Below are 13,946 nucleotides of genomic sequence, written 5' to 3'. Positions count from 1 at the left end.
AGAAATCACAAGTAGTTGGAGAGGCAGCCAGAGAGAGAGAGAGGAGGAAGCAGGCTCCCTGCTGAGCAGAGAGCCCCATGCAGGACTCGATCCCAGGACTCTGAGATCATGACCTGAGCTGAAGGCAGCGGCTTAACCCACTGAGCCACCCAGGTGCCCGTGCCAGTTTTTAAAATACAGAAATATGTTTGTACTTGTAGGCAAATAGCTTGTGTCCCAAAGCCCCCAGGACCCTTCCCATTCTGGCAGCCTGCCCCATCCTCTAGGAACTCAAGATCCAGCAAGTAACAGGTTAATCCTAGCACCTCAGGGAGCCTTCAGGACTGCTCCCGTACTGTTTTCTTGGCTCGGTTACTTGGTTTCTTTTTTACCTGTTATCCTTGCCTGGTTTTATTTTATTTTTTCCACTTTCATTGAGACGTAATTGACAAACAGAATTGTATATTGCATGTATGACATAATGATTTGATATGCTTTGTAAAATATTTATCATAATCTAACTGATACATCCTCTCACATCATTACCTTTTATTTGGGTGTGGGGAGGGTGTTTAAGATCTACTCTATTGAATGTCAAGTGCATAATACAGTATTGTCAGCTGTAGTCAGGACGCTGTTCTTTAGATACTCAGAACTTTCTCATCTTATCATTGAAAGTTTGTGTCCTTTCACTAAGTATTTGAATGTTACCACTGCATTTGAGAAGGAGGCATCTCTTTGCCCTTTAAGGCCCAGCTAAATTCTATACTGTTCCTGGTACCCTTTCTAACTACTTCAGCCTTTATTTTATTTTAATTTTTTTAGAGAGAGAGTGTGTGTGCATGAGTGGGGGGTAGGGCAGAGGGGGAGAGAGAGAATCTCAAGCAGGCTCCGCACCCACTGCAGAGCTGACACGGAGCTCCGTCTCACGACCCTGAGATCATGATCTAAGCTCAAATCAAGAGTCAGACACTTAACCAACAGAGCCACCCAGGCACCCTGGAGCCCCTCAGTCCATATTTTAAAGAAATATGTGGAGGATGTCTTCTGCACCAGGCAGTGTGTGCTTGGCCCTGGACATACAGTGGTGAACAACACAGTTTCTGCTCACAAAGAACTAGGTGAAAGTAGAAATTAAAACCACAGTAAGCCTAACAAATGCATCACAACACACTCTAGTAGGTGTTAGGAAGAAAAAGTACTGAGTACAATCTGAGTACAGTAGGACAATGGAATTTAAACTGGGAGATCAGAGAAAGTGTCTAGGAAGAAGGAACCTTGAAGGAGAGATGGGTAGAGGGAGTGAGGTGGGGGCAGATGAGGAGGGATGGACCTGGAGCCGACTTAGCCTGTGGGAAGGCTCTGAGCTGAAGAGCAATCAGTGGCGTCTGGGAACAGAAGAAAGTTCCATCTGGCAGAGGCAGAAGGAGTGAAGGCAGGAAAGTAGTTGCGTGTCTGGAGAATCAGGCAGAGGCCTCGTTATGCAGGATGCGTGGGCTGGGAGAAGACTTTGAACCCTACCCAGTGCAAATGGAAATCTTTGAAGAGTTTTAAGCAGACAATGGTTGTCATCCATGCCAAGTCAGGGATGGGACATGAGTGAAATGCTTACGGAAGGTCTAACTGTGAGGGGATTTATCCGAGATTGAGAAGGGTCATGCATATATATTTAAATGACAAAGTAGTAATTTCAAACTTTTTTTTTTAATGTCAATTATACCAGGCCTGCTAATTCACATATCTCACTCCCTCAGATGACTGTGGCCAGCACGAAGGGAGGTTTGGCTGTACCATCATCTTTTCATGAATTTAGCATTTCTTCCCATGACAGTTTTCCTTCTTCTTTGTGGGAAGTTCCTTTTCTCCTTGGATTCTATACAATCCTTTGCCCCCTCCTGATAGTGACAATGTATCTCTGCCCTTACAAAATACACACTGAGTTACTTGCAGGCCAAGTATGTGTATTTTTATGCTAAGGTCTGATCAAGGTCTAAATAAATACCTTGAGGTCTGTCACATATCTTTCCATTTTTGTCTTCGAGAAGTTCATTGACATGTTTTTACCCACAGTGATCAATTCTCCAATTCTCTAATACCTACTGGATGTCCCATAAGTCCATTCAATTATGACATTAACTATCCAAAGTTAGCCTAGACTCCCAGGTGAACGGCTCAGTCCCATAAGACTGCCCCCCACTTTGATACCAGCCATAAATGAGGTGCCCAGTCTGCCCATACTTCTGCCAGTCAGCTACAAATCTGGAGGACCCCATAACCCTTTTAAAAGGCTGATGAGGGAGACCTGAGTGGCTCAGTTGGTTAAGCGTCTGCCTTGGGCTCAGGTCATGATCCTGGAAGAAACAGGGGATCCACAGAGCCTGCATTTTCCTTTTATTCTAAAAATTATAATGTAAACCAATACACGTTTACTGGGTTGATATCTAGAGACAGAATAAGCTGTTAGCTCTCTTAGTAATAAATGTGCTTTATTAGATGTTTCCTGACAGAACTAGGTTTGGGGAAATGTGATATCATTTATGATACATTCCAAGTCAAAAGGCAATATTCTATACTAGAGTGGAATTTGGTGGCATATACATAATGTGGAATTCTTGTCACTGTAGATTAGAATAGCTGCTTATTCAATCTAAATTTATCACGAAATGCTCAAGAGTGGTACAAAAACAGCTGAGTCCTAGGTGGCCTCACAGAGACAACTGTGGCCACGCTTAGAAATGAAGGGGCAGAATGATCTCCTTATTATGTGAGCCCACTAGGGACCCAAAAACAGCTAAGAGAGAACTAGATCTAATGATTTCTTGTGGTTAAGGCTGATACACAACTCAGGAGTCATTATTAAGCTGATATCCTCAGGCCCTGTGGGAGCGTGGATGTTGTAGTGGAAGCTAGTGAGAAGGATGATGACCTTAAGAATCAGACGCTTCACCCCCAATCACTCCTACTCCTGGCAACCAGGCATTATATTTCTCCCTGGAACTCAGAAAAAAAGTTGGGTGAAGAGAGAGGACCCTAAATTTATCAAAATGTAATTTCCAACCCACAATAAAAAGATGCATAATACAATATAAGTTACAGAAAAATACAATTTTGTTTCTTGTACTTCTGAGTATATAAGCAGAGATTTGCTAGCGCCCTCAAGGAGGTGATGGGGTTCAGAGCAGTCTTCCTGGGGAGCAGGCATCTGAACTGAGATGTGGAGTGGGCAGGAATGGGCCAGCTGGACTAAATATTAGCCGGAGTGATAAAGCACAAGAGGAAAGGTATGCCCAGTAGAGAGGATGGGTTTGTCAAAAACCCTGAGTACGGAGACAACTAGGGGTTCTCACTAGAAATGTTATCAGTTTAGCATTTCTAGAAATTGAGCACAATAAAAGAAAGAAAGCAGTGAAAGAAGTAGTGAAACAGGAGGTACAGGGGACAGGGCAAATACTGTGAATGAAGTTGTATGTGACTTTACTAAGGAAAACCACAGGGGGCTGGCCCTTGCTTCTCTCTTTAGGCTCAGGACATTCCATACTCCCCTTGTTTACTATGTTTTAGCCAGACTGACCTTTCAGTTCCTCAAAGGTGATGACCTTCACCTCACCCCAGGGCCATTAGCCTATTTCTTTTCCTTACACTTCCCTTCCTCCTGACACATTAAATTCACTTGTACTTGTAGACTAAAATGATCACCTTGGAAAGCCCTATACTTATTTATTGATACTATTCTGCATAAACCATTTCCAGACTTATCTTTAGAACTTATTTATGTGCCCTATCAGAAAGCCCATCTAGTAGCTTGTACTCAGAATTTCTTTTTTTTACCTAAAGTGGTAATATAATACTGAGCATTAGACCCTACTAGGCTTTGGATGATGTTTGTCTGTTTCCAGAAACCAATTCCATCTCTAATGGTGGGAGAGGGGCAGTTGTTAAATTTCTTCAAAGAAATGAACCATGAGGGGGCACCTGGGTAGCTCAGTCAGCTAAGCGTCTGTCTTCCGCTCAGGTCATGATCCCAGGGTCCTGGGATTGAGCTTCACATTGAGCTCCCTGCTTAGTGGAGAGCCTGCTTCTCTGTATCCCTCTGACTGCTGCTCTGCCTACTTGTGCTCTCTCTCTACCTGTCAAATAAAAAAAATAAAACCTTAAAAAAAAAAGAGAGAGAGAAATAAACCATAGCCCTGAAGGTGACTAAAATGTGAGTCCTAGAAATGTTTTAACTATGGGGTGCCTGGATGGATTAGTTGGTTAAGCTCAACTTGCTTGACTTTGGTTGAACTCTTGGTTTCGGCGTAGGTCATGATCTCATGGCAGTCGTGGGACTGAATCCCACATTGGGCTCTGAGCTCCGTGTGGAATCTGCTTCAGATTCTTTCTCTCTCCTCTGCTACTCCTCCCACTCACTCTCACATGCTCTCTCTCTCAAAGAAATAAATAAAATCCAAAAAAATAGAGAAACGTTTTAAGCAAAAGCAGTACATCACCGAAGTGAGTACTCTTCTAATGTGATTCAGTTGAATGTTTGCATATGATTATTAGAACAGAAGTCTCATTATCTTTAATGTCACATTTGATGGACTCACTGGTGAGGTGACTTAGACCTATTTTTACTCAAATAGATGGTAAGCAAAACCAAAGTACTTGCTTTTGTAACATACATTCATATACCACACACACACACACACACACACACACACACCCCACAGAAGAAGCTATGCTGGTGGGGTCTGAGTTTAACTACAGAACCCAGTGGGCTCAGAATTAAATCACTTGGTTATCATATCTTCATCTCACTGACTACAAAACAAATGTGGTAATAATTCTTTAGGCGCTTAGTCACTATAGACAAGTCAAGATAATAGAATGTATCTACCTCTTGAGGAAGTAGCTCTTTTGAACTCTATGAAGGTTATTTCAGTTTTAACGTCTACCACTTCCATTTAACAGGAAAAAAGAAATCAAATAGAGTGATCCTGAGAAAATGAAATAGTAAAATTTTGTCTCTAATTGGGAGAATTAATAACTGGAGGAAATCAATACCAATGGAAGACATTTTAATATTCTATTAGTTTTACATAGGTGACAAAAACAACAAAAAATGAAACAGTGGTATAATAAATGGTTCAAAAGGAATATTCATTAAGCAACATTACTAAAATGAACTGAACGTGATTTAATTTATCCAAATTACTTTTAGTATCTAACACACGGAACTGGTGTAGATGAACTTGTGTTCCGGGGGTTTATCTCCTATATGGTCACGTTTCCCCTAAATCTGGCCATAGTAATTCACACATACACTGTGGACTTTCAGTGAAGACTGATGAATAAGAAGCCACGGCTTCAGCTCTTAGGATAAGGTGAGAGGCTCTGCCAGAAAAATACTCCAAAAGGAATGACATTTCTTTAAGATCATCTGATTATCAGTTGATGTCTTGGACCCTCAAAATGAAGTCTTTTTAATTTTCTTTCAAGACAGTATCTAAATGAACCATTGCAAGCACATTGATTTTATAATTTTCATTGGCAGCAAACTCCACATATCAACTAGACGCATACACACACAAATTTGTTTTTCCCCATTTAAAATCGTCTACCTATTAACTTTAGAAAATCCTTCAAACTTTTTTTATTTGGGGGAAATAATACTGTTGCTCTTTATGAGATTTAATCAGTGGTCCTTTCTTAGTGTGCTCTCACTTTTATTCTCTTTTCCCAGAATTCTAAGTAGCAGTGGACTTCAGTTTTCATTAAATCTCTCAAAAAGAATTTGTTCAAGTGACTGGCCTTGGTTCATCTTCCATGCACCAGATGGTGGGGGGGATCCTCTGAAGAAAGTTCATGCAGGTAACTTGATAAAATGTAACAAACTTGCTGTAGATGCCTTTCTCTTCCTTCATGTCAATGGAGACTGTCTTATAGTTTACATAAGCTATAGGGACCTTCTTCTGTTCACAGGCATAACTAAGACACCAGTTTACAGTTAGAGGTGTACAAAGAGCACTAGCGTGGGATATAAGTGATTTTGGTTTTAATTTTTGGCCAGCCACCAAATTGTTATATTGTGCAAAATAATTTATTTAATTTTTTGGGTGTTAGTTTCTTGAACAGTTTTACTTCGTCTTAAGTACCCTATAGCTTACTTGTAACCAAAAATCCTGTGTGGGATATAAGTATATCTTGATTACTATTACTGCTTCTGATTTAGGATTCCCTGGATGAAAAAATTCAGGTTAGAAATTCTCATTTAAGATATCTTTGAGTAAATGATTTTCAAGTATTTAGCATTGTATTATGAGCACTTTTCCTTGGCACTTAATTCATAAAACTAAAAAAAAAACCCAGACATTTTCAATTAAAAAATTAGAAATATAATTTTCATCATTGTTATGATTCTTTAAAATGGGTTTAAAATTTTGATGCATGTGAATTTGAAAGGCTTTTGTGAAACTAATCAAACAGCCTTCTAAGAAAAGATTTCTTGGCAGGAGTAATAATTTTCCCAGAACCTTTTTTGTGGAGAGATTTCAGTGGAGGCTTTTTTAAGGGTAGGACTCTTTTGGGGGTTTGCAGTGCTCTTGCTATCTTCACGTGCTCATTGCAGTAATATTTGTTGCTTCCTTCTGACAGTTGAATGAGCGTGCGTTCTGCCAGATCCATGCACTGGGCATGGACCCAGTGCCCATCTCCATGAGAGCAGTAGATCATGGCAGGTTTGTTGAGCTCAGTTGAATAAAATGGTACCCACGTGTTGATATCCACATCGCAAGTAGGGCAGCATGTAATCCAGTAGCCTGTCTCAGACTCATCTTCCTCATCATCTTCATTGTAGGTGTCAAACTCATCGTCACCATCAAAACTACATGCTTCTGCACTGAAACAAAATTCTTCTGAGTCTTCAAAGGGAGTGGAGTCCCCTGGGTCTTCTGTTGATGTCTGAGTATTCGTGAGTGTTTTCTGATCTTCATTCACATCGCCTTCAGCACATTTCAACATATAGAAATAGAAAGCTTCTGAAGTAGCCTGTTTATTGTCTCCTGGTATGCCGAGGAATACAGTTCCATTTCCCATATTGCTCCCAAACCAGATCTTGCTGTGCTTAATATCTGGGGTCCAATCTGGGGTCTCCATCTCGCGAATGTCTATCTTATTGTCCTCCAAAGAGACGATGTTGCATACCATTCTCTTTTGATTTTCAAGCTGATAGCCACCAACAATAACAAATTCATCACTGTTTGTTTGAGTCAGGATCGCACTGGAGACAGAGATTCCTCCTGGCAAGACTGTGCAGTTCACAGCTGGGCTACCCAGTGGGAGATCAACCTTTATTCTGTATAGGTTGGCAGGGCGGATGTTACTGGCAAGTGAATGTCCTCCTAAAATATAAATGGTATCATTTCTGGCAATGGAAACATGAAAAGATAGCCCATCCTGAAGTTCTGGAAGTAGGTATGATGTAGAGCACCCAAATTCAAAATCCACCAAGAAAACATGGGGCAGACAGTCAGCTACACTATTCCATTTTTCTGTGGTTCTTTGGGCAGACGGAATGTATGACCGTCCTCCAAAGAGAACACCCATACTTTTCCCTCGACTATACACCACATCGATGGAATGACCGTATCTGGCTTCAGGAACATCTCCCACCAAGTCTTTCTCTGTGCAGCGAAAAGTAACCTTTTTGTTGTTCTTGCCAACAAAGGACATGACATAAATCTTATCGGAAAGCTCATTGTTTGGTGTTTTCCCTCCATGGATGATGTACTGTTGCTTTTCAGACTCTACACCGCTTCTGAATATGCAAGTGGCCGGGTAACGAAGAGGAGGAAGGTAGCAGGAATCCTTAGAGAAAACGACAGGCTTCAGTTTGAGATGGTTATGCTTTACATCAAAGTGGAAAACTCCAGTGGGGCAGGACCTCTTTGGCCAGCCTTTTTGGCCAAAGAAGAAAACTTGCCCCTCAAAATTCATTAGTGAGAAGCCTGGTTGAATTAAGGCCATGTTATTACTGACTGTTACCATCTGTAGTGACATATTTTCTGATCCTGTGGAGATCTTTTATCTGAAAGAATTAAAAAAAAAAATGACATATATCTCTCCAAACAAATCACTGTTTGGATCACCTCACATGTTAAACTTGTTAAAAAAAAAAAAAAATTCTTCAACAAGCTTGTAGTGGGACTAGCAAAACCCGGGCATCTAGAAGCACAGAGCCACAGAACCTCTCTTCCTAAGAGGATCCAAGCAACTGGGACAGGTTTTAGACATGGACTAGTCTCCCTTAGATTTCTGGGAATTGTAGTCCTTTTTTCCTCACAGAGTCACCGCTTGTTGGCAGAAAGAACTACATTTCCCAGGAATCCGTTCTCATCGGGCTACGGCGCTACGATTGTTTTTTGTTGCTACAGGAGAGGAGACTCCTAGGATGCCTCTCTGAATAAAGACGCTCAAAGTGCGAAGTGACTAGATGGGAGCTAAAGCGGAAAACTAGGGAATGGGAGGTGAGAGTGGCCGACCCACACCCAACATCCGGGTTCCCGGAAGGCCGCAACCCCAGGAGGGGCGTCAGGCAGCCCGCCGCCGGCTGTTGCTGGTTCCTCTCCGGGGTCTCTTAAACGGGTGACCCGGTAGGAGGCACAGCAACTTCTGGCTCCAGTGGGGTTGCCTGGAAACCGCAGCCTGAAGGGACGGCCCGGCCGAGGCGTCTTTGCAGACTCCTCCCGCCGGGACGCTTTGGGGGACTGGACTCAGTTGCAGCTCTGAGGGTCCCTAGGTTGCTGGGACGGGGGGTGGGGGAGGGCGTGGGACGAGGGGGACACGGAGGTCACAAAGGTTGCCACTGTTTGACTAGTTTACGGAGGCCAAGGACCAGCGTCTGTTTACCTGGAGTGCAGGGTAGAAGTGACCAGATAATGGTTCAGTAATGGAAACTCTGGAATTCGATTTTAGCGAGCGTCGTGCCTTGCTAAGGCTCCTTGTTTTCCGCAGTCGCTCTTGCTCCGGTGTTTAGGATTCTTTTAGCGAAGCAGAGAAGACTCCTAACCACCTCCCTCCCTCCTCCATCCTTCTCTTCTTCCTTCTCCCACTCTCTCTCTTGGGAAAAAAAAATAAATAGTGGCTGTTATTTCAGATTTCTCTCTTCAGCCCAAGACGTTTGAAATAATTCTTCAGTAATTCTGTAGTAAGCAGGCGCCAAGCAAAGAGGTGCCAGAATTATTTAGGATTAATACTAGTATTATAGTACTTTTTTAAAAAAGATTTTATTTATTTGACACACAGAGAGGTCACAAGTAGGCAGAGAGAGAGAGGAGGAAGAAGGCTCCCCGCTGAGCAGAGAGCCCGATGCGGGACTCGATCCCAGGACCCTGAGATCATGACCTGAGCTGAAGGCAGAGGATTCACCCACTGAGCCACCCAGGTGCCCCAGTATTATAGTACTTTTTAAAAAAGGTATTTATTAGATGAAGGAAACCTGATTAAGTTAGTTTTTATTACTGTTACTTACCTTCAGAGATTCCAGGAGCTTTAAAAGTAAGCTCCCTGTTGTAAAAGTGAAGTCCTAGACACCAAAGGTTAGAGGAAACAAAATAGTACAGATTCCTGACTGTTAAGAGTAAATTGTTTTTTTTTTTTTTTTTTTAAGATTTTATTTATTTATTTGACAGAGAGAGATCACAAGTAGATGGAGAGGCAGGCAGAGAGAGAGAGAGAGAGAGGGAAGCAGGCTCCCCACTGAGCAGAGAGCCCGATGCGGGACTCGATCCCAGGACTCTGAGGTCATGACCTGAGCCGAAGGCAGCGGCTTAACCCACTGAACCACCCAGGCGCGCCCAAGAGTAAATTGTTAATATGCTTCAAAAACAGTTTGAAAGAGTGTCTCTGAATATGGCTCTCAGTACTTCAGAGTCTGGACTCTGCAAGCTGGTGGACCGTATTCAAATCCTGTCTCTCACGACTAATGCTATGAGCTTGTAATTTTACATCTCACTATCTCAGTTTCTTCATCAGTAACATGAGGTAATTACTACATCCTTGGCCGGGGTTATTTATGGTTAGTAAATTAATACACGTAAAGCACTTAGAACAGGGCTTTGCACACTGTGATAGTTTTTATAATTATGCTTTAACTTACCAAAGGGATGGTTGTTAGTACACAATTACCTGCAGTCATGGCAGATGATATAACGTTGGAGATGCTTAGAAGGGAGTTAGGATCTGGGATCTGGTCCGTGGGTTTAGACTGATTAATTTTTTTGACTAATGAGAATTGGATAAGCATATCAGTGGAGCAGCTAGTGGTGAGTTCAATTTAAATAACAGGAAATAATTCATTTATTTTTCTGTTACCCTTTCTCTAACCACTCATTAAATAGGCAGACTATGAAGTCGGAGTCCAAATCCGGGCTCTGAAACTTAGTTGCTGTGTAACCATCTTGGGCAAGTTATTTTTCCTCTGTTCTTTCTTTCCTGTAAAATGGGAATCGTATTAGTACGTATTCATTGGATTGTTTTGAAGGATAAACGGGATAACACATGTAAGTCACAAAGCACAGTGCCCAGTATATAATGAGCATTTAATAAATGTTAGTTGACACTGTATTTTTATTCTCCCTGCAAAGATTTCTTGGACCATTTAGAATCTATGGTCAGTCTTCATGACATCTTGGAGGGGGGTGCTTTTGCCTTGAAGCACTTCTGTAGATCAGATGTAATTAATTGCTAAATGTTCTCTTCTATTTAGTTTACTTAGGAGATTCCTCAAGATGTGATATTTTAATAATCATCTTGTGGGTTTTTTTTTCCCCCATCTTGTGGGTTATTAAACCAAATGAGGACATGGTGAGTGAGAAGCATTATTACTAAAGTTGCAAAAGCAAGCCTGTCTCTTTAGACCATGATGGTTTATAGGTTCAGCAACTTGGCCTACTTACAAAATAACATGGGTGTTTTCTTTATTTGGGGCCTATCCAAATATACATAAGAGAAGACTTCTGGGAACTAAGAAAATGCTCTCCATAGGAATTAAAAGGAAATACTGTTAACCCTCAATTCAGTAAATGAAAACCATAAGTGATTACACTTAGCATGATATGTGATGATTGTCAGAGAGTTGTTTATTTTTTGGTGGAGTGAGCGTTGAAGCCAAAGCCTGTTTATCTTAGATACCTCTGAAGACTGTTACTGGGATGTAGAGCAAGCCATACAGGGGTAATGCATTCTAGATCCCAAGGGATGAACATACACCAAGAGCATTTGCTTTTAAACAGCGAGTTTTTTTTTTTTTTTTTTAAAGTGTTCATTGTGGCCTATTGGCTTCATTTTAAGGTTGTCATAGGGAATTTGGCTTCTCATAAGTGAAAACATGATTACTGTAGATTAACAGACACATTTTCTTAGGCAAGGCATAAAAAATACTACCCATTTTTTGTAGCTTAGTTTGGGTCCCTAAAGATTTCTGACCTGTCCTTTTGATGCCCCGCTCTTGGTATACCTCATGATTTTAGGGTCCTAAAAACAGTGGTGAGGCTTATTACTAGTAGGATGAATTATTTCCTCTGGTGACACACTTTAAGTATTTGTGCATTTAATTTTTAGAATATCCATTTTAAACCATGACCAGATGACTTAGGTATTGAAAGAGTAAACAGGAATATTGAAACACTGAAAGTGTTTTCATATTATTCTGCCATATTTATTTAGTTTTTCAAATTTGCTTTATTAACTTAAATATGTTTTCACTGGAGTAGACTATTGTATATTTCCCATGGTCTTAATATGACTATATTAATCACATCTTGGTTTTTAAGAGTTTTTGAAAGGTTTTACTAGAGCTAAAATAATCTACTTTCTTTAAATAGGCTAGATAAAAAAGGTAGATTTTGAAAAAGAAGATACTGTTCTTCAACTGAAGGAAGTTTCAAAGTTGACACATGAAAGATTCTTTTTAAAAGACAGAAATAGAGGACCAATAAATTTATACAATTTTCCCAACCCCATGCTAACATTCCTCAGCAGGGAGGTTTTCATTTATTCACTGTGAAGCTGGGGCATAGTTAAGAATCAAAAGAGAACTAATGGTGTGAGGTCTGGGTTTGTAGTTTCCTGTGTCTGAACTAACTCTTTTTTCCTTCCAAAGAAAGGTACTGTACTCGGAGGCATTAAATCTTACTGATCGGTGTTGCCCATGTTTTCCTGATCACTCCAAAATAGCAGGTAACCTCATGTAACTGTAGTCATTCCGTCCATGAATTAACACTATCTTGCACAGCTAATCAGGTTCCAGGCATATATTATTTGATTTGTTTTTTTTTTCCTGGCACTGAAACCAGGTTTAGGTCTTTTTTCTGACACTTATGCCAGAGAAACATTTATGTACATGGGCTCTGATGCCACAGGAATTAAATCCTTGCAGTAGCTTGACACCAGAAAGCCCCATAGTTCCGAATTTTACAGTATCCCCTCCCCGTCTGGACACCCAGTCCATCTGTGACTAACAGAATGTACAGGGAAGCATCACCTTTCCCTGAAAGTTGACAAACGTGGGTGCCCATCTTTTAGCTTTGGTAGAAATGAAGGTTTTGGACCTACCTGAAGGCCAGAAGGGCTGCTCACCCCTCTCTGAATCTTTGCCGCTAGACCAGGTATTAAATGTCAGCACTTGGGGAAGATTCACTGGCTGACCACTCTGACTGTGGCGAGCAGGAGGCTCACAGTCAAGAGAGTGTGTAAATGCGCCTACAGATGTTCCAGTGAACACTGATCTAACGGGAGTAACTGACTGTGACCTTTTTTTTTCTTGTCTTTAGATGGTTGAGGGAGATATCCACCAGGGTATACATACGCTCAAGATTTAACTATTTCCTTACTGAGCAACAATAGAAACACAATCCATTATTTGTAAAGACCAAAAAAAAAAAAAAAAAAAATCCTGCCTGCAACCTGATTTATGTTTTTATTAAAAACATTTTAGAAAAATATAGAAAAGAATAAATATAATTGCTGTGACTTTAATACTATTAGGAATACAGTGGTAAATTATTTTTCCTAAAGTAGAGGCCACCAATACCAATGCCAATCATTTTGATTTTGAACTGATCTTTAGTAGTCTCATTTTTTTTATTTTTTATTTTTTTTAATTTATTTGACAGAGATCACAAGTAGGCAGAGGCAGGCAGAGAGAGAGGAAGGAAAGCAGGCTCCCTGCTGAGCAGAGAGCCCCCTATGCAGGGCTCGATCCCAGGATCCTGGGATCATGACCCGAGCTCAAAGCAGAGGCTTTAACCCACTGAGCCACTGAGGCGCCCCAGTTTCATTTTGTTTAATGCAAAGCTCAGAGGTCATTCCAATTATTGGAGGCCTCCTTTGTACAATTTTATACAGGAGCTGCGGTATAATATTGTACAGCGGAATGATTACGAGAATGGGCTTTGGAATCAAAGTGATGTGGTTTTCTTTGCCAGCCTGCCGTTTGCCTGTGGAGTCATCTTAATCTCAAAGCCTCTGTTTCTCTGTCTCTGAAATGGGGATAATAGAAGTAGTCACCTCAAAAGATTGTTAGAAAAAGATTAAGTCAACTCATGTCTTTAAAGTGCTCAGTGCCCAGTAGCAATGAATGGGAGTTTCTGTTGCCGTACATCCTTGTCAGCATTTGGTGTTGCCAGTGTTCTGGATTCTGGTCATCCTAGCAGCTGTGTAGTGGTATCTCATTGTTGTTTTAGTTTGTATTTCCCTGATGATGTATGATGTGGAGCATCTTTTCATGTCCCTTTTTTGTCATCTGTATATCTTCTTTGGTCAGTTGTCTGTTAAATTTCAGCTCATTTTTGTTTTGTTTCGTTTTTTAAGATTTTTATTTATTTATTTGACAGAGGGGAAAAGAGAGCTCACCAGTAGGCAGAGAGGCCGGGGTGGGGTGGAGGGTGGGGAAGCAGGCTCCCTGCTGAGCAGAGACCCTGATGCGG

The 13,946-nt window shown here is 41.1% G+C and overlaps 2 protein-coding genes across 5 annotated transcripts in view; one reads left to right on the top strand and one right to left on the bottom strand.

The window, feature by feature from the left end:
- Positions 1 to 5,037: 5,037 nt before the first annotated feature.
- Positions 5,038 to 12,769, bottom strand: RAG2 (recombination activating 2). 2 transcript variants are annotated; one of them, XM_004756007.3, is made up of 2 exons: positions 12,574 to 12,769; positions 5,038 to 8,047 (listed from the first exon to the last, which is right to left on the bottom strand). In XM_004756007.3, the coding sequence occupies exon 2, from the start codon at positions 8,017 to 8,019 to the stop codon at positions 6,436 to 6,438; it is 1,584 nt and encodes a 527-aa protein (XP_004756064.1). In that variant the 5' UTR covers positions 8,020 to 8,047; positions 12,574 to 12,769; the 3' UTR covers positions 5,038 to 6,435. The 2 variants fall into 2 exon arrangements, with proteins under 2 accessions (XP_004756064.1, XP_004756065.1); XM_004756008.3 differs by lacking the exon at positions 12,574 to 12,769 and adding an exon at positions 8,869 to 9,260.
- The window catches only part of IFTAP (intraflagellar transport associated protein), a 64,609-nt gene continuing 58,999 nt past the window's right edge, over positions 8,337 to 13,946 (top strand). For 2 of the 3 annotated variants that reach the window (XM_004756005.3, XM_004756003.3), the window contains exon 1: positions 8,337 to 8,486. The gene's annotated coding sequence lies outside the window, so the exon portion shown is untranslated. Of the gene's footprint in view, positions 8,487 to 12,121; positions 12,199 to 13,946 lie in introns of all 3 variants that reach the window. The other variant, XM_004756004.3, reaches the window with a different exon arrangement.

Source organism: Mustela putorius, unplaced genomic scaffold (genome assembly GCF_011764305.1).
Source record: "Mustela putorius furo isolate JIRA1106 unplaced genomic scaffold, ASM1176430v1.1 tig00003859_pilon_pilon_pilon, whole genome shotgun sequence".
NCBI lineage: Eukaryota > Metazoa > Chordata > Mammalia > Carnivora > Mustelidae > Mustela > Mustela putorius.
This window is presented reverse-complemented; position numbering and strand designations above follow the sequence as displayed.

Coding starts and splice junctions, on each gene's coding strand:
- RAG2 (XM_004756007.3), bottom strand. CDS start 8,019: ATGTCACTACAGATGGTAACAGTCAGTAATAACATGGCCTTAATTCAA.